Raw genomic sequence first — 20,508 nt, forward strand, 5'->3', positions numbered from 1 at the left:
CAACTACTGGCCTGGCATGCATAATACAGCATTTTTAGTAGTTTTCGCAGATTCGTGTGAACGGGCATCAACGTTGTCGTCTGTACGCGAAACTTTTCAAAAACGCAAAGGAAAAACTTTTCCGTTTCTAGTACATCGTTGTCGTGTAAACGTACCCATAGTCTATAATACTTTATTTTAATTATATATTACTATAATTATACATATTATTTCTCTGCATCCGTTTACTGAGGTACGTCAACTGTGTCTCGTTTGCAAGGCTGCATCCTCCGGAGGTCGCATTTCTCGGCTGCATACGTCATCGGGGCTGTCTCGTTTCATAAAACCGAGTAGGAACTTCGAATGCGACCTTCTTTCATGGGAATTCAGAGGATGCATGAGGCGTATCCTTTGTGGTGTCAGTGCTCGGATTCAAGCCTTCATTCATTGTTTTTTCCCGAAAATCGATATTCTTCGGATGTCGATTTTCCTAAGAAAACAATCTAATATTGAGACTGTTATACTATCTGGTTATTAGTCCCTGATTCCAGGGTGGTGCCCCGTCAATGTTAATCCTTATTAATATTCTATTGATTTTTGATAATTGATAATTATCTTTGATGATTGTTGAATTTGAATGATCAATAAGCTAGTGTTAATTTTAATTAATGTTTCATCGATGTTAACAATTAACGATTATCTTTGATAATTGTTGATTTAAAGGATTAGAAAAGCTAACATTGATTCTCATCAGTGTTCTATTGATTTTAATATTTGATAATTGTCTTTGATAATTATTAATTATTGCTAATAACCAAACCCGCTCCTAAACGTAGCGCACTACATTTACTGGAGCCCCATATGAGGTTTTAATGAGTTAGATTCAATTAATTAATTTAAATATTAATTAATAACTAAAGAAATATTATTAATTATTTCTGATAGTAACACTGATCTAAACAACCAGTAAATCCCTACATAATAATTGGTGCCCCTTGTGAGGCATCCTACGTGCCAGTTCTGTCACAGTGTGTATGCATAAGAATCCAAAGTAATAACTTGAATCGTTACTTCAAACTTTGGTTCTGTTTGACAATTGACTTCTCAAAACTTGCCAAACATAAGCCAGTGTGGTGTGAAAGTGCTCTAAAGAGAGAATTAGGGGTTGGTAAATTTACTATAGTCTGCTTAAAATCTGCTGTTGTTGTTATTTAACTCCTAATGCTTTCATCTAGATGTTACAGAGAGGTGCCAAGTCACTTCATTGACGTCCACCAAAGAGAGAACACAGTGAAATTCGCACATTACACAACAGTAGATCGTAAGCCACAGGTCGAAGCCTCTCACCTGTGCGTTCGTGTCAGCATTATAGAAACCGTAACTTTGATAATTATTAATTATTGCTAATAACCAAACCCGCTCCTAAACGTAGTGCACTACATTTACTGGAGCCCCATATGAGGTTTTAATGAGTTGGATTCAATTAATTAATTTTAATATTAATTAATAACTAAAGAAATAATTATTAATTATTTCTGATAGTAACACTGATCAAAACAACCAGTAAAGCCCTACAGTGGGCACTCACAACCCACAGTTCTTTGCTTCAACGGAAATGTCTAAAAAAAAATAACGGCAATTTGCCCATAAATATGATGTTCAAACAAGTAATGTCAATTCCCAAGTTGAAGTACCTCAGTAGATGGGTGCAGAGTATATAATATGTATAATTATATTAATATCTAATTAAAATAAAGTATTAGACTAAAAGTACACCTGTAAAATCTATTATATTTTCTCTTTACATCTTTATAACTCTCCTAAAATGTACCTCATACATTCCCTTCCAGAGGGACTTTGTTCACTTCTCTTCCACTTCAGAGTGGCATGCTGTCATAGCAACCATGTTACATTTCGTTTGTCCTACGAAGGCCGTCTCGCTTAAGATTTGTTTAAAGGAGGACGCTTGGTATAATGCAGCCTTCAAAGGATGCATCCTACCTAGCACACAGCCTTCGAAGCGAGACACAGACTAGGGAATTAATATTACTTGTGTTTGAAGGTCATATTTTCGGGCGAATTGGCGTTATTTTTTTTAGACATTTCCGTTGAAGCAAAGAGTTGTGGGTTCTAAGCGCCCACAAAGGATACACCTCATGCATCCTCCGAATTCCCAAGAAAGAAGGTCACATTCGGAGGTTGCATTCAGAGTGTCCTACTCGCTTTTCTGAAACGAGACAGCCTTGATGATGTATGCGGCAAATGCGACCTCCAGAGGATGCAGCCTTCAAAATGAGACACAGCCTAAGGCTGCGTCTCGTTTGGAAGAATGCATGCTAGGTAGGACACGTCCTTTGAAGGCTGCAGTATACTGAGTGTCCTCCTTTAAACAAGCCTCGTTTAAATGAGATGGCCTTCGTAGGACAAACGGAAACGGAACAGAACATGGTTGCTTACAGCACACCACTCTTTAATGAGCGCGAGCGCTTTGAGTGAGAAGGGAACAAAGTCCCTTTGGAAGGGAATGTATGAGGTACATTTTAGGAGAGTTATGATGTAAAGAGAAAACAAAATAGATTTTACAGGTGTACTTGTAGTCTAATACTTTATTTTAATTATATATTAATATAATTATACATATTATATACTCATCTACTGAGGTACTTCAACTTGGGAATTAACATTCCTTGCGTTTGAACATCATATTTATGGGCAAATTGGCTTTTTTTTATTTATTTATTTATTTTTATTTTTTTTTTTTTTTTTAGACATTTCCGTTGAAGCAAAGTATTGTGGGTTATGAGTGCCCACGAAGGATACACCTCATGCATCCTCCGAATTCCCGTGAAAGAAGGTCGCATTCGAAGGCTGCATTCGAAGTGTCCTACTCACTTTTCTGAAACGAGACAGCCTCGATGACGTATGCGGCCGACAAATGCGACCTCCGGAGGACGCATACTTCCAAACGAGACCTAAGGTTACTCAAAGCGTCTCACTGTGCATATTATCCGTCGTAAATAGTATGTGAAATGAGAATTAGTATGTCTCAAATCACTTTATGTTTAAAAAGGTATGCCAAAGTTGCGCGTATGGTCTACTATTTCCGGTAGATTTTCAAAGTGTGTGATTTTGAATCGTATATCCTAAACCTGTTGGAAAAACAATAAAGCACTGAAAACGTGAAGTTTAAAAGGAACTGCAATTTATGTAAAATATTGTTTTTTTTATGTCAATGGCTATCGATAACATCTTGTTCTAATGGCATTGAATAAAAAATAAATAAATAATAATAAAAAAACTCATCAGTTGTGATTACATTTCAAATATGTGCAAAGCAGTGTGTAGACACCGCGCATGCGGGTTTTTTTTTTTTTTTTTTTTTTTTTTTTTTTTTTTTTTTTTGCCACGTACAGTGTGAGGCGTTCCTGATCATTCAGTCAGTCAGGCGTCGTTTAGCTGAAGTCCAGGACACACAGGCTTGCTGCTGGGATTAACACGTCCAAACCACCAGGTAGAGACATGAGACCTCTCTTATAAACATTTATATACTTTATATGGTCATTTTAGATGTTTGTAGGGCGCATAAAAAAAATTAAGCATTAGCAGTTAACTGGATGTCAAGCTAGCTAGCATTAGACTAGCTTAGCCTGTTTGAAACTAGGGCAAGCTAAACAAAAAAAAAAAAAAGAGGTTTTGTCTACTAAAGTCATTGTTTTTAAATCACAGTATGACGTGCTACAATAGTAATCTGTAAAACAAGGGGAATGGTCGTTTTAATTATTTGCTTTAGATTTTTGTACAATCTTTTATCCTTTAACGCCGGTGTCATGACTTATTGTGCTAAGACCCTGATTTGGCAGGAAGTTGCTGCATCATCAGGTGCATGAGGCCTGTTGGTTTGTTTTAAATGGACCATCTTTTGGCAAGACTTTTGAACGGTGGCCTGATATCTGATGCAATCAGCTTTACAACCCAGAAACCACATCATCAGCCGGTCTAAAACGAATTTCAGTTAAAAAAATAAATAAATAAATCTGAAATAAACTTAAAAGGCAAGGTATCAGTGCAAAGGGCTGTTGGAAAAGCGTTGCGGGCATCATACAGTTTCTAATAGCATGCCAAACCAGATAAAACTTTCATAGATATTAATCATTATTTCTAGAAAGTGTTGTCTGCTAATACAAAGGCAAAGCAAGAGTGGTAATCGGGGAAATCTTGCTGCTTGTCTTTTTCTTTTTTGAGCCTTCATGTTATGTCACCAGTTGTTTATGGTTGTCAAGCAGACATTCTCTTTAAGGATTTGCAATTTTCTTGATCTATTCAGCAAAAATGGTCAAAGCACTTGGTTCAAATCATGGTGCTGTTATCAGTAACTTCCATTTGTTCTTCCAGTTTGGTTAAATACAGGCCTGTCTACAGGGCTAGGCTGATGCAATGGGTAAACTAATCAGAGGAAGACTTGTGTGTATTCTCCTGATAAATTTGTCCCTGATCGATCATGTACACACACTCACTCTCGAGTCTTTTGTATTTTAATTTAAAACACAATCTTTCTTTTACAGAAGCCAAAGTCTGTACTTGGCTGGCAAAGATATTGTGCCATCCACATGTGCCAAATTATCTTATCTTATGACCCTTAGACTTATATAAAGTCATAGTATGTCCCAGCACTGTACAGTAGCCGTACAGTGCTGGGACATGCTTACATTTTTATGACAATTAGTTTGAGGCTTTGCACAGTGCTTTTTTCTCACTTTATTATAATTTGGATGAGTACATCTTGCCTAATTAAGGTGAAAAGGTATTTTCAGAAGATCTCCCACATGATTGTATTATTCTAGTCGTAAGATCCCTCCCCACAATGTCATATGGAGAATTACATAATTGATTATTCACTTTGTAACTGTTGTGACATTTTTGTATCAATAGCAAAGGCATGAGAACTAGCTATGGGTAAAGAGACACTCATTGAGTTACAACTATCACATTTCATGGTTAATTGTAGCATGTGGTCTGGATGGAAGTGAAAAATCCTGTGCTTTAGGTAGAAGAGATAGTTGTGTCCTTACAGATCGTGTTATTGATTTTACTCCGAAGGGCTATTATTTCTATAAGCGTGTACATTTAATATACACCGATCAGCCACAACAATAAAGCCACCTGCCTAATATTGTGTAGGTCCCCCTTGTGCCACCAAAACAGCGCCAACCCGCATCTCAAAATAGCATTCTGAGATGCTATACTTCTCACCGCAATTGTACAGAGTGATTATCTGAGTTACCGTAGACTTTGTCAGTGTGAACCAGTCTGGATATTCTCTGTTGGCCGCTCTCATCAACAAGGCATTTCCGTCCACAGAACTGCCGCTCACTGGATGTTTTTTTTGTTTTTGGCACCATTTGGAGTAAATTCTAGAGACTGTTGTGTGTGTGAATCCCAGGAGATCAGCAGTTACAGAAATACTCAAACCAGCCCGTCTGGCACCAACAATCGTCCATGCATTTATCTAATCAGCCAATCGTGTGGCAGCAGTGCTGTGCATAAAATCATGCAGATACAGGTCAGGAGCTTTAGTTAATGTTCACGTCAACCATCAGAATGGGGGAAAAATGTGATCTCAGTGATTTGGACCATGGCATGATTGTTGGTGCCAGATATGTTTTATATTTTTATAGTATTTTTAATACAATAGTAAAATATTTATTTCCTAATTTCTTCATTTTCACACATTATTTTACTGCTCAGATTATTAAACCCACAAGTCTTTATTTGTCATGAAGCAAAACCTTTGAGATTTCGTTTAATAATTTTATTACTCCACAGAAATTGAGTAAGCGTGCAGTCTTTGTCACTGTGTGTCAACAGCTCATCTGAACCAGGAACATTTGCCATTACATGATCGTTTAAAGTGAAACCGGAGCACTTTGCATTCACTATATCAAAGTTTATACTTGTTTGTTTATATTTTCACAGGAGTTTGGTGCGAGACTCTGCTGACAGCATGCGCATCAGAGCGCTTCACGCGCTTTTTTTGGATAAGATCTGGTTGATGACTGCGGCTCAGTGACGCTCGGACTCTGAGTTTAACTGAATGACACACAAATGCAGCATTCTTTGGATTTAAACCGTATATTCGCTTAAAACTCCCTTATTTGCACATTAAAATGTGACTGGAATTTGAATACCCAATAATTGCGGTTGTCTGAAATAACCGCATTTAGATCAAATAACCGCGATCAGATGGTTATTTTATAATCATGACAGGCCTAGTTACTTAAGTTCACTATCAAATGTTTGCCTGAAAGAACACAACACGTTCGGGTGCCTTGCACACAATTTACACGTGATCGGGAGCAGGTGTAAATTTAGTTTGTAACTACTAACATTTTGAAAATACGAAAGCTTTCATGAATCCAAGAATTTATGTCAGAACGGCTTTATGAACGATTTAAACAATGAATTCTGCTCGTGTTTCAGCAATGAGGCCCTTTGTATAAATATTTTGTAAAATTGTGCTCATTTAATTTGACAATTTTATGTGCATCTCATTTGCCATTGTAGTACATCGGCCACCCTTCACTTTAGATATCAGCAACAAAAATCAGCCGTTAAAAAAAACGGTACCAGTCATCCACGAGCATCTAGTAAAAATGCTTTTTTTTCCAGCAGTATGAATGGCCAGCTGGACCTAAGCGGGAAGCTGATCATTAAAGCTCAGCTGGGGGATGATATTCGTCAGATCCCCATCCACAATGAAGACATTACCTATGATGAGCTCCTGCTGATGATGCAGCGTGTCTTCCGTGGGCAGCTACAAAGCAGCGATGAGGTCACAATCAAATATAAGGATGAAGGTCAGTTATAGGCTTTAATACATGCATGTACCATTCACACAAACGTAAAGATTGTTTATGAAAACTGTGCACACCAAGCATATCTGTGTATTTCTTCATATGTATGTCATGAGTCATTTAGCATTAAACTATAATATCTATGACAAACTAATCTCTTGGTAGGTTTATACCTTCATAGACTTTGGGCTAGGAATGCAATTGCAGGAATGTACTCCTGCTTGTTGATCCATTCTCTAAAATTTATTTCTTCATTCTTTTGTCCATTCTCTTTCAGATGATGACCATATCACTATATTCGACAGTTCTGATTTGTCCTTTGCAATCCAGTGCAGTAGAATATTGAAGCTCACTCTTTTTGGTAAGAAAACAGCAATCTTTATGGATTTTTGCTCTCCCTGACATTAAAGGAATGTTCCAGGTTATTTACAATTTAAGCTCTATCGATTATCCAAAGTTGTTTGTCCTGGAATTTTCTTCAACACTAGATCACAACAACACCCTTAACATCAGTGCTAATCATGCCCACAGTTAAGGTCATTGAGCATGTTGGGTTTACCTTACCTGTAGGAGGATCATATTCCATAAACGCTTCAGTGGTAGTGGTGTCTGTGCAAAACAGAATAACAACAGAAACAGAAAGGTATACTGGACTAAAACTAAGCAGCTCATAAGCAGCCCATAGTCCTTATGCACTGTGTATGGAGTTTTTCATACCAATATAAAAGAGGCATATCAAGTTAAGCTTCTCAATTCCACACTGTGTCTTTGTGACCCAGAAAACAGTGTGTTGTAATGTAACCTTTGGGTTAAAATGGACTTTCTGTTAAGCAGATAATACCACAGCAGCAGGATAGTGCAATATTGTAGATTTAAGCTCTTTTAATCTTAAAAATACTGTCCTTGGTAATATTTCTTTAAACCAGGAGATTTTTGAGACTCTGTGGGTTAACTCGTCTGAAGGTTTTGGTGTCCAGCAGAGGGCACAGGAGAACAAGACTTAAGTTGATATTGGGTCTGTGTAGCTGGATGTGTAAGGTTATCCGTGTACATCATTTACTGTCAAATGTTGTAAAATATTAAAGGGTAATGATGATGGAAAAAAATCAGACTACAATAAATCAGTATTTAGAATAGTCATTTATGGCTAAAACCTTTTTTTCTGCATAGAATTGAATGGAAAAATTAGCTTATTTTTCATAAACGGTATTATTGTAATTAACCATTGGTTAAATCTAACAAAAGTCAACAAAACAGTATGTTCAGTGACTCAAAACTATTTGGACAGTGAAGTCACCTAAACCTAATGGAATTGATTGTAAACGAAAGATAAGAGGTCTTTAAGAATTTTTTTTTTTTACTAAAAGCATGTAGGTTATTAATGATAAAACGGATATACTCTTTGAAATGAAAACAAAAAGTAGTTGGACAGGACAGTGGAGGTGAACTGACCTCATACATCCACAAAAAATTACCTTTCATACTTTTCATTCATTTTAAGTGTGGTCTAAGTGTCTTTAGGGCCACTGTAATATGGCTTAGCAGGACAGTTTTTAAATATGAAAGATTTAATATAGCACTATAAAATGGACATTTCCACAGCTCTTCAAGAATGTAAACAATTTATATATCTTAAGTTATCTGAAAGTTGGGTTAACTTTTAAACTTTTCATCAATGTAAGTAGCAGGCTCATCATTTTAGTTCTGTTTGGCTGTTGCCTGTTCTCAATCACATAGTGAAAAAAATCTACTCTCTTTTCACACTAGTATTTAGCAAATAATTATTTCCAAGAGAAGCAACTTAGACCAAGTTTCTCGCCCAGTAATGTCATCCTGCAATGTTTGGCTTATTCAGGTACATCTGCAGTGCAGTTTCAGAGCCAGTTCTCAGCATGTGCCCAGCTATTCTTCAAATGGTTTCACAAATGCTACAGAGGCTAGAGTTTTGGGCTGGTTCACTAATGCACTATTTAACACAGTGATTTATTTGGCAGGCCTAACCAAACTCAAGGATTGCAATATGTGTGGGTGCAACAAAAGCCAGCAACATGGCAATTTATCTTTTATATATTCTCATCTTGAAAATGTAATAAAAAACAATTTCACATACTTAAAGATTGGACCTGTGCATCTCTCCTTTAAAATAAACACAATAATATGAATTTATTTTGGTCTAGTCTGCTGTGTTGTCTTAAACTGTCCAAAGGCTCTGTGCTCCAGCCAAATAATTTAATGTCCAGTCCTGTGTTTGCAGATGTAGCTCTGCTCAAAACACTCTAAAAGAGTGTTTTGGGCAGAAGGTAAGGAAAGGGAGAGTGATGTGATTTTGGGAAAAGCATTTATAGATCTCAAACGTACTGGTTCATAGTTGAAAAATGTCACATACGTGTATACATCCCAAATGTGTGGCTGGCGCCTAGGGGTTGGGTTGGACGCCTGCTACAGCTCATGTGATCTCTGAACAGCCTGGAATGGTTCAAGCAGCAGCTGATCTCACACATATGGACTTGAGAGAGAGCATTCCGAGGTCAAAAACTTTGGATTACCTCATCATAGACATAGTCTGCTTACCTAAATTTTGTTTTAGCTTGTTGGCTTTGACACTGTGACCTAACCAGTTGTAGTGGAACAAGTCTCCAGTGTTTTATAATTTTTGTCTTCACAAAAAGCCAAAATGCTGCATAAAGTAACAACTGAACAACTGTGATAGAATCACAACAAATCATTCAATATGTGATGTTTAATATGTAGAGCAGGAGTTTGGACCAATAAGATTTCACTGTGGCCGGAGATACACAGAGTGAGGCTCCGAATAATCAGAATGAGCTTTATTGCCAAGTGTTCTCACATACACAAGGAATATTTTTTGGTGATAGGAGAAACAAGTGCACACAACATGTAAGAGACTTACAAAGTGAGACACCGAAACGAGGTAAAAGTCTAAATAGACATACAAATAATAGGACACATAACAGAATGGCATATATACATGTGCAAGTGGTAATGTAAGTGCAAGGTAGGGGTATGTACAGTTATTGAAATAAATATGTGAATTTTTATATGTACATGAGATGTATTTACATTATTGCACAATGGGGGAGTCCTGAGGCAGATTAATTGTTCATGAGGAAAATGCATGAGGGTAAAATCTGTTCTTTTGCCTGGATTTCCTGGCGCTCAGTGCCCTGTAGCACCGGCCAGAGGACAACCGTTCAAAGAGGGAAGTGGGCAGGGTGTGTGGTGTCCAGAGTGATTCTACCTGCACGTTTCCTCACTCTGAAGAGAAACATATTTTGGAGGGTGGGCAGGGGGGCACCAAGAATGTTCTCAGCAGTTCTGATTGTCCGTTGTAGTGTCCTTCTGTCTGATTTGGTGGCTGAACCAAACCAGACAGTTATAGATGTACACAGGACAGACTCAGTGACGGCCGAGTAGAACTGTTTCAGCAGCTCCTGTGACAGGTTTAACTTCCTCAGCTGGCGAAGGAAGTACAACCTCTGCTGAGCCTTCTTCACAATGGAGTCTATGTGGGTGTCCCACTTTAGGTCCTGATAGATGGTAGAGCCCAGGAACTTGAATGACTCCAGTGCTGTTCAGGATGGGGGATGGAGGGAGTGACGGGGGATTCCTCATGAAGTACACTGTCATCTCCACTGTTTTGAGCGTGTTAAACTCAAGGTTGTTGTGACCGCACCAGACAGCCAGCTGATCACCCACGCAGACTTTCAGACAGGCAGGTGAAACACCATCTGGGCTTGAAGCTTTCCTAGTCTTTTGTTTCTGAAAGACCTGGCACACATCTTCCTCACAGATCATAAGTGCAGATTGAGTAGCATGAGGAGGGGTTCCAGTGTGTGTATGTGTGAAGTGAAGATCAGAGTGGGGGAGGGGTGTGAGACTGGGCTTTTCAAACCTGCAGTAAAACACATTCAGTTCATCAGCCATTAGTTGACTCTCTACAGAGCGAGGGGGAGGTGTCTTGTTCTTGATGATGCTTTTTAGGCCTTTCCAAACAGATGCAGGATCTTTGGCTGAAAACTGCTTTTTCTGCTTTTCAGAGTAGCTTCTTTTAGCCACTCTGATTTCCTTAGTAAGTGTTCCTGGCCTTGTTGTACAATGTTTTATCCCCACTTCTGTAAGCATCCTCTTTGGCATGAAAAAGCTGTCTGAGTTTTCCTGTAAACCATGGTTTATCATTATTGAATGATACAAATGTCTTAGTAGGGATGCACATATCCTCACAGAAACTGATATATGATGGCACATTATCTGTGAGCTCATCCAGGTCTGTGGCTGCAGCTTCAAAAACACTCCATTCAGTGCAGTCAAAGCAGGCTTGTAGTTCCAGCTCTGATTCATTGGTCCACCTATTTACAGTCCTTTCTACAGGCTTAGCTGATTTTAGTTTCTGCTTGTAGGTCGGGAGATGATGAACCAAACAGTGATCAGAGAGTCCTAAAGCTGTACGTGGGACAGAGCGATATGCATCCTTTACAGTGGTGTAGCAGTGGTTCATTATATTTCTTTCTCTGGTGTGGCATGTGATGTGTTGTTTGTAATTTGACAGTTCACGGGTGAGGTTAGATTTATTAAAATTTCCCAGAATAATAAGTGAGTCCGGGTGTTGTTGCTCGGTGTCTGTGATGTGATCAGCCAACTGATGCAATGCTGCATTCATGCATGCTTGTGGCGGGACAAAACACTCACCAGAATAAATGAGGTAAACTCCCGTGGCAAGTAGAAAGGCTTACAGTTGATGAAGAGCACCTCTAAATTTGAACAGCACATCTTCAACGCTGTTACATCTGTACACCGACTTTTGTTGATGTAAAAGCATGTTCCACCGCCTCTCGTTTTCCCCGATAACTCCACAATGCGATCTGCTCTGAACAGCTAAAAGCCCAGCGGATGTAACGCGCTGTCCTGGATAGCTTCACAGAGCAGCGGAGTTAGAAAAGTCCTCATTTGTTTGAGCAGAAGCAGTTTGTCCGTTTTGTTGGCAAGGGAGCGGACATTCGCCAGATGAATACTCTGCAGCAGAGACCTAAAGCCGCGTTGATTAAGCTTCACAAGTGCGCCGGCTCGCTTCACTGGCATGCGTCTTTGGATCGTTTGTCAGATCACCGCTGTGTCTCCAGCTAAGATGTCTTAATAAAACGTCAGAATAATCAAACGCTTGCAAAAAATTATCAGGTATGCTGTGCCGAATATTCAGCAGTTCATCCCTGGTGAAACTGATTGGGAAAGAGTGACAAAAAATATGACAAACAAACAAAAGTAACAAAAATGCTAGAGAGCTCCACACCGAAGCAGCTATCTGCGGCGCCATCTTTTTCAAAGCACTGATAAAGAAACTAAATGACCAACAACATTTTTTTTCACGGTTAAAGTTGCTGTAAGTGATTTCGTTTAATGAAATGCAGAAAATGCCTCTTACCTGTCAGATAACAGCCTTAGGCTGGGTAGACAGTGGAGGACAGATATCCATGGTCAGATCATTTGTTTAGCAATCAGAATACTTGCTGCCTGTAAATCATAGAGCACATTCACAGAGTTGTCCTTATATGCTTGTATAAGTGCTGGTACGGTGTCCTGTTCCTGTGAAACGGTTATGGATGGCAAAATGCTACCCCCCTCCATAGGCTCCAACGCAATGCAGTCTCTAGTGTGTTTGTGTTTTTGCATCTTTGGAGTGCAGTTTTGCAAAAGAGGGGGCGTAGCTAATTTAACGGCTAGTCTGGTAGACATTCCAGGAGGGCAAAACTCACTTACAGCACCTTTTAAGGCTTGTTAGAATTAAAACTCTTAACATTATCATGACGTAATTGATTTGGACATGATGTTTGACCTTTCAAAGTGCTGTCAAAACTCTTGGTTGTGTTTTTGCAGTGAATGGGCAGCCTCGGCCACTGGAGTCGTCTCAGGTGAAGCATCTGCGTAGAGAATTGATCCATTTGAGGAATAAAGTTAACAGCCTGCTGGACAGCCTGGAGCCGCCCTCCGAGTCTGTCCCAGGGAGCAACAACCCAGCAACTGGTACATGCATACATGCACACTGCTTGTTCTTCATATCCAATACTGTATCCAAAGCATTTAAAACACACAAAACCAAGTGTAATAAAGTCCACTATATAAAATCATTCAGATTATGGTAGTTGGAATATTTTAAAGTTAATTCACAAAATAAAGATTCTATTATGTGTGATTTGTGTGCTATATTCCAAGTCTAGAAGAAATTGTATGAAATAAAGCAAGTATGAACATTTAGTATTTCTGTGTTTCTTGTGTTCCATGGAAGAATGGCATACAAGTTTGAACAACATGAGGGTGATTTAATGACAGAAGTTTCATTTTCCAGGGCTCAACGCTAAGGATTTTTTCTACTGGCCCAGTCGGGACAGTGCTTCAGATTTTTACTGGCCCTGCCAAAATTTTCACTGGCCCCAAAACAAAAATTATAAATAGCTGTTTTTACCATCATGGCTATAAAATGTGTCCAAATATAATTATTTGTTTACATTTATTATGTTTTTAAGACAATGTTCCCCCAAACTGAATCACATTTATAATTTGCAAGATATGATTTATGCCTTATGTAATCCCATATAAGCACTTTACAGATATAAATTCATAAGTACATCATATTAACCTCAGCCGTCCTGCCATTTACACATGAGTTTTTAAGTGAAGAGTTCTGTTGTGCAGATGATGGGTTTTCGGTCACCCGTTTATGCTGTCATGCAACTTTTGGCCATGTGTAGTGTATTCACACACAGGATCAAAGATTTAATCACTGAGTTAAAGATGTGATTATTGGCTGAATGTAATAAACATATAAATCCCTGAGAAGAGACTTGCAACCAAATCTGTTGTGACGTGTAATATACATTAGGGAGATATTAGGCCTAATCTGTGAATTAAGGATGTGTATATAACATGAAATCAGACAACCTAAAGACCAACACTGACTGATGCACAAAAACAAAAATACCTGTACGGTCCAGAAATTAGACATGTAACAGGTGTTTTATGAGGATGATATAAAGTAGACTGTTTCAAATATTCATCTTCACCCTGCAGCTGAACAGCTCTGATAATAATAGCCTAATTGCCATAGTGATTTTGTTTCTTTTCATATCAAACACCATTATGATTTCGAATTATTTCATTTTGAAACTAACCTAATTAAATCTATACTTACACTTTGGATATTGAGCAGCTCATGATTTCCAGACACGTGTATAACTGGGGTTTAACAAAGTTTATTACGTCTCATTCGGCGCTTCATCTCTAAAGGCGAAGTAATGAGAGAAAATGTGCTTTTTTTTTTTACAGTGGGAATAAAACTAGCGCTCTGTCCCTTTACAAGAGCATATGCATGATAAACAGCTACGCTGCACAGAGAGAGAGATGATGATGAGACATATCCACAGAGAGACATGGATTTTCAGTCCTATAGAATGAAACTGTTGATTTTTTTTGTGTTCCAATGTGTGGATTACTGCTTTTCACATTAAATCCCACTACGAAATTCATTAAGTGTTTTTTTTTTTTTCTTTCTTTCTTTTTTCTACACATTGGTAATAGCTGCTGCTAAGACATTTGGAAAAGAGCGAGGACAGTGCTAGGAGAGTTGGCTCGGTGTCTGCACGATCTTGTGCGTGCACAGGACTGCGCCTTGGCGCGTCCAGTATATTGTGCAGTCGCGCATCTTTGCGAGATAAATATACTCGCGCTTGCTCCTCGGTTAGAAGACTTCGTTCGCTCTGTGTAATTTTTGTGCACTCTCACTTGTTGTTTGCTTGCACTAATGTTATAAATGCAGAACTGGCCTGATCGGGCAATTGACAGTTCTAGCAACTGGCCAGAATCTCTCTCACGCTGGCCCCGGGCCATTCGGGCAGTCCTTATTGTCCAGCCCTGTTTTCGGGTGAACTATTCCTTTGGAATCAGACCTCATAAATGTGTCTAGAGCAGTGGTTTCCAACCCTGTCCTGGAGGCCCACAAACACTGCACATTATGTATATCTCCCTTTTCTGATACACCCAGTTCAGGTCTTGGAGTCTCCACTAACAACCTGATGAGTTGAATTAGGTGTGATTGATTAAGGATGCCAAAATGTGTAGTGTTGGGGGGCCTCCAGGAACAGGGTTGAGAACCACTGGTCTAGAGAGATGATGACAGGCAGTACTAAAGCTGTCTTGTTCTTATATCTGTTTGTGACAGAATGCATGAATGAAGCAGTAGATTCAACAGTGAAGCTGGCTCCTCCGGTGAGTGCTGCTAGCATGTCTGCGTTTGACCCGCTGAAAAACCAGGAAGAGGTCAACAAGAATGTCATCTCAGCATTTGGCCTGTCCGAGGAACCTGCCCCAGGTACATAGACACTGTATTTGATTTTACTTATCTTCAATTAGAAATGTGTTACCCAAGTTTTTGAACTTATTTTGGTGGCCATTCTTTAAGCCTAGTTTATGATGTCTTGGTGTGTGTTATTTTACAATGACTTCACACATGACTTATTCTGTCAAATTTTATAACCAGAACTGTTTTATAATGAATGCTTTATTCCTTCTCCCTTCCTTGTATTTCAGTTCCTGCTGTAGCTGCCACCGCTACTGCAGAGGAACGCTCTGCTACTCCAGACAGTATTGGCTCTTCATCCTCAGCAGCACCTCATCCTGTGGCTCCCCAGGCCCCCCCACCTTACTCAGGGGTCCAACAACCTTCCTCTGCTGCTGTGGATGGTAAATGTGCTTATGGTACCTAATGTCTAAAAATCAGTTTCTATTGTGATTTCTATAAGAAGTGGAGTGTCATTAGGAAGGAAATGCAAAAAAACACCAGGACTGAAATAAGTAATTCAGACCCAGATGTTTGTTATAGATCCCATGAAATCTCTTGATGAGTGCAGTTTTCTTTTTCTGTGTTGACATTTATTTTTGAAACGGGAAGTCTGGGGTGGAACATCTAAGGGCAGGTGGCATTACCAGATGTTGTGTATATCTGCTTAAGGTTAACTTTGTCAACTTGAAAGAGTACACTAGCGTATAGATGGTGTAAAATAGATATGGACTAAAAGCCACAAAACTCAGATCGTCTTACTGTAGTGCAAGATGGGACCAGTTCCTGCAATTTTCAAAGGATGTGTCATAATTAGCTGCCTACTTCAGTAGTCAGGGCACTGGTCAGGTAGTCCATTTCTAACGTACACTCCCTAAAAGTTCCCAGAATGTATTATAAAAACCAGTGAGCACTGGCTGCTCACCTTGTTTTCTTACCGGCAATGTCGTCATGTCTCAAGTCTCAAGGATGCGCGCAAGTGTATATATACTATGTTATTGTAATGTATATACAAAATTGCACGTGTTTCATACAACTGTTGATGATAGTCTAAAGGCGTAGTCACATTTACCACATTTTCACACACACTGTGAAATTCTGCTGGTGAAATACAGTCATAATGTGAATCTGCGTGTTGGACTTCCGGTGGTGAGGAATTTCCCTTCACGGATTTCGCATGGAGTTAAAGTTTGGTGAACTTCGACAGGCAAATTCGCTGCATTGACCAATAAGTTGCTTGGTTTGGCAGTGACCTTTTTGTGTGCAGTGCTTAGTACACAGCTACACTGAATATTCACAATGGACAAGGATATCATTTTAGCAGTGAGTTTCTTTTCATTTCAATCTCCCAGAGTATAAAGTGCTTTAAAAATAGACTGCTTGGCAATTAGTGTTTTGCTGGTTTAATACGTGCTTCACATCCACCATGCCTTCTGCGCCCGCAGAATTTCACTGTACAAAGGTAAATGTGACTGCGCCTTAATGTAATAGTCTAAGAGACAAGATTGTGGTTAGGGCAGTGTTCTAATGCACATTCTCACATGCTCATACACAACATTTAGGGAAATCTTTACTGGTTATGTTAGTGCTGTATAAAAGCCCCATGCAGATTGTCTGCCAATGCTCTTGGCAGAGATTCCAGCAAAAGAAAAATGAACAATGGTTCAACTGGCAAGTCTTTGTAGTGGGTTCAGAGCATACTTTCATCCACTGGATTTGATCTCCCACTCTGTTTTCCAAACATCCACATCAGCCCAGTGCACAAGTGGAATTGTACAGAGCTAAATCTAGATTCGGCAAATCATGCAGCTGGTTTCCATGGTTGCACAGAGTTGTGGATCTGTGATGCCTCTCTTTGCTTTATAATTTCCATCATTCATCGCACTGTGGGGCACGCGCACAGCCTTTCCTCATTAGCTTCTTGGTTGTGATGCACACAATTAATTTATGAGCCTTGGAGTGTGTGTATATGTGGCTACAGGGTTCCCGCGGATCCTTAAAATGTCTTAAATACAGTTTTCTGAAATTTAAGGTCACAAAAAGTCTTAAATATCTTAAATGAAACAACAAAAGTCTTCATTTTTATTTAAACAGGTCTTAAATTTGGGGGCGGAATGACCGAAATTGTGATGTGACCTAATGTGATTATCAGACTTCAAAAGAATAAGATTTAATTAAATAAATGCATGCGCTGTATCATTCAAAGTGAAAACGCAGCACTGTTGTATTTTCTCCAAGCACGCAGGGGCTTGTGAGTGATTCCTGCTGTTGCAGAGCAGTTCACAATCATTAAGCCATATCGGAAATTTGACAAACCATCACTAAATATTAACTGTTGATGATGATGATATAGTGTTGATGAAATATGACAGTGTTTACTTTTAATTGTTTATATTGTAATACGTTATAGATTATTGTAGGCGTGCAAGTTTTATTTATCTGAATGAGCAGATGCAACCATAAAGTGCATCTGGAATTTAATTCAGTTCTGTTTGGCCCTCCCCATCACTGGAAGGAAAGACTAAGAACATTTAGTGTAGGCTACCAATTAAAAAAAAAAAAAACTATTGGCAGGCTAACTGGCTTTCAGCACAGTGCAATATCTGTCAATCTCTAATTTGTATTTATTCAAATAATGGTACATAAACCAATTTTAATGTGATATATATGTGAAAAACATGTTTTGAGTATTTTAAACTTGCATATAGCCTACCCTGATTTACTTCTAAGCAATGTTAAGGCCATGTTGAATGTGTGCCCCTGCCTGTTTAAGTAAGAGTCTGTGATACATGATTTATTTCGATATTGTGTTTGTTCTGGTATGGGGATATGGTATTAATTTTATTTATTCAGGTCTTGAAACAACCTTGGGCTATTGGATGTTGGTCAGAGGTCTCTCCTCTACTTCTGTCAAAAGCTGTGCTCTGCACAGATGGTCAGTAGACTGTCACAGGCCAGTGTGTGGATGATCCATGCTCCCTGTCTATCTGCTGTTTGTTTGTTCATTATATTAGTGGCTTTTAGCTTTCTAATTTGTATGTTTCCAATCAGCACCTGTGTATTGGCTATGTATTGTTGATATTCCTAAGGAATCTGCCAAATATCCCACAGTAATATATATCACTACACAGAGAGAGATCAGTTGGTTATTAATATTTATAGCCCTCTGGTGTCCCAGCTATCTCTTAAACATTTACAATTAGTCATTTAGCAGATGCTTTTATCCAGAGCGATTTACAAATGAGACACATAGCAAGCAATTTGTCATACAAAGTTTAACAAAATATGCAGTATAGGACTGCCAAGTTCTCACAGTGTCTGGAGTAGTGAAGATGCTAGCACATTTTTTACATCAGTAACAGTGGGATATCCTCACCCTAATCCACCAGCTGTATGCCGATCCTTAAATGTCCTGGATTTCTTAAAGAAATTCCCTCTCTGTGCCCTTAACACTCTGACTCATATGAGAACTCATGTTGTCTTAAACTGAAACCTTTTTGCTGTCATTAACAGGTCAGATGTATCAGCAGTATCAGGCTCCAGGTGGATACCCTCCACCAGCTGGACTCCAGCAGCAGTACGGGATGCAGTACTCTGGTAATTCTCTTTGAAATGCATAATACTGAGGCTTTTGTACATTAGAGCAGAACTTTTAGCTCTGTCCAATGCAATCTTTGGCAAACAGTTTTTTATTATTTAAGTTAGTCCAATATCAAATTTGTCATTTTCAGAAATAAAGGCTTAGATACCTTAAGAATTGTTTGACACCTTTTGTTAAAAAAACAAAACAACAACAACAAAGTAGTTTTAAATGGCTTCAATAAGTTTCAATAAGAGTATGCCTCTTTAGACTTTGAATTACAATCATATTTATAGTTTACTTTTCCACACTTGACAAATAAAACTTTAAAATTAACCTTTCTGTTTGCTTTATTACATTTTTTTTTTCAGCAGGTTATACACCTCAGCCTGGTGCTCCCCAGGCTGCTGCTCCCCAACAGCAGTTCCAGAATTACCCCACCCCTACTTCTCAGGCTGCTGGTGCTCCTGGCTCCGCCCCTGGGTTTTCCGGCCAGTCACAACCTCCTGCTCCCCAGGGACCAGCCCAGTACCCACCCGGAGCATTTCCGCATCAAAACTACACATCCCAGGCCTCTCAGCAGCCAGCTAACTATAGCCTGGCTCCGACCTCCCAGGCCACAGGGGGTTATCAACCCCGCCCTGGATACACCCCTCCGCCTGGTGCCACCCCTCCTCCCGGGAGTGCTAACCCCTATGCCCGAAACCGCCCCCCTTACGGCCAGGGCTATGCCCAGCCAGGCCCTGGGTATCGGTAAAAGCCCTTTAATGACCCCACAGCACCTGTGGTCTTTTTTGTGTCTCCAGTGCATCGGCCCCTCTGAATCTCTGTGTTTGACATCCTAATATCATGTTTGTTTGTGCTTTGGGTGAATGTTGATGGATGTTTGAAAGAACAAGAATGAGCTAGTGCGATTGTATATGTGTGTGTTTGCACACATAGGAGACCAAACGGTGTGGTAGTGTGTCTGTTGTATGAAAAGTGAAAGAATGTGTTTTGTGTGTGCATTTTATTTTATCACCAGTCTCATCGTTGGTGTTATTTTGTCATAAACCATGTCATTTATATGGTCTCTGTTTAAACACTATAAAATAATAATCTAAGGATATGACATTTGTTTAGTTTTCTCTCTTTCTTTACTTTTTCAAAGCCCTCTGTCCTGGTTTTACTAACCCCTGACTGGCCCTCTGCAGTGAAGCCTTTAATTTCTGTATAAACTGTAACATTGTTTTCAGGAAGTTAATAAAATCTTTGAGAGTGAAAAGATGGGAGATTTTTTTTATTTATTAAATCATAGAATTAAGTTTTGTCTGCTGTTTAGATCTGATTTTCTATAAATTGACACTTTTTTTTTTTTTTAATTCTATAAAGTACTGACAATTTATTTATTTTTTTTTCAAATTCCAAATAAAAATATTGTCATTTAGAGCATTTATTTGCAGAAAATGACAACTGGTCAAAATAACAAAAGCTGTAGTGTTTTCAGACCTCGAATAATGCAAAGAAAACAAATTCAAATTCATTTTTAAATTACACAATACTATTGTTTTAACTTAGGAAGAGTTCAGAAATTAGTATTTGGTGGAATAACCCTGATTTTCTATCACAGCTTTCATGCATCTTGGCATGCTCTCTACCAGTCTTTCACACTGCTGTTGGGTGACTTTATGCCACTTCTGGTGCAAAAATTCAAGCAGCTCGGCTTTGTTTGATGGCTTGTGGCCATCCATCTTCCTCTTGATCACATTCCAGAG

The 20,508-nt window shown here is 39.0% G+C and overlaps 2 protein-coding genes across 6 annotated transcripts; one reads left to right on the forward strand and one right to left on the reverse strand.

Annotated features, from left to right (window-relative positions):
• The first annotated feature begins 3,369 nt into the window (after positions 1–3,369).
• LOC127447659 (protein TFG-like) lies at positions 3,370–20,042 on the forward strand. Of its 3 annotated transcripts, none has more exons than XM_051709631.1 (8): positions 3,370–3,490; positions 6,646–6,833; positions 7,108–7,191; positions 12,720–12,866; positions 15,058–15,207; positions 15,426–15,578; positions 18,688–18,771; positions 19,126–20,042. In XM_051709631.1, the coding sequence occupies exons 2-8, from the start codon at positions 6,650–6,652 to the stop codon at positions 19,509–19,511; spliced, it is 1,188 nt and encodes a 395-aa protein (XP_051565591.1). In that variant the 5' UTR covers positions 3,370–3,490; positions 6,646–6,649; the 3' UTR covers positions 19,512–20,042. The 3 variants fall into 3 exon arrangements, with proteins under 3 accessions (XP_051565591.1, XP_051565594.1, XP_051565593.1); XM_051709634.1 differs by having other exon boundaries at positions 19,129–20,042; XM_051709633.1 differs by having other exon boundaries at positions 3,387–3,490; positions 6,649–6,833.
• On the reverse strand, positions 9,412–12,682 carry LOC127447661 (uncharacterized). 3 transcript variants are annotated; one of them, XM_051709638.1, is made up of 2 exons: positions 12,268–12,682; positions 9,412–11,977 (listed from the first exon to the last, which is right to left on the reverse strand). In XM_051709638.1, exon 2 carries the CDS (start codon positions 11,187–11,189, stop codon positions 10,248–10,250), a length of 942 nt encoding a protein of 313 aa, XP_051565598.1. In that variant the 5' UTR covers positions 11,190–11,977; positions 12,268–12,682; the 3' UTR covers positions 9,412–10,247. The 3 variants fall into 3 exon arrangements, with proteins under 3 accessions (XP_051565598.1, XP_051565599.1, XP_051565600.1); XM_051709639.1 differs by having other exon boundaries at positions 9,412–12,064; XM_051709640.1 differs by having other exon boundaries at positions 9,412–11,291; positions 11,538–12,682.
• Positions 20,043–20,508: the final 466 nt, after the last annotated feature.

Source organism: Myxocyprinus asiaticus, chromosome 10 (assembly GCF_019703515.2).
Source record: "Myxocyprinus asiaticus isolate MX2 ecotype Aquarium Trade chromosome 10, UBuf_Myxa_2, whole genome shotgun sequence".
Classification (NCBI taxonomy): Eukaryota; Metazoa; Chordata; class Actinopteri; order Cypriniformes; family Catostomidae; genus Myxocyprinus; species Myxocyprinus asiaticus.

Excerpts from the sequence above, each read along its gene's own strand:
- LOC127447659 (XM_051709631.1), top strand. The coding sequence starts at position 6,650 with ATGAATGGCCAGCTGGACCTAAGCGGGAAGCTGATCATTAAAGCTCAG. Across the intron at positions 15,579-18,687 it reads TTCCTCTGCTGCTGTGGATG|GTCAGATGTATCAGCAGTAT; the intron begins GTAAATGTGCTT and ends TGTCATTAACAG. Across the intron at positions 18,772-19,125 it reads GTACGGGATGCAGTACTCTG|CAGGTTATACACCTCAGCCT; the intron begins GTAATTCTCTTT and ends TTTTTTTTTCAG.
- LOC127447661 (XM_051709638.1), bottom strand. The coding sequence starts at position 11,189 with ATGAATCAGAGCTGGAACTACAAGCCTGCTTTGACTGCACTGAATGGA.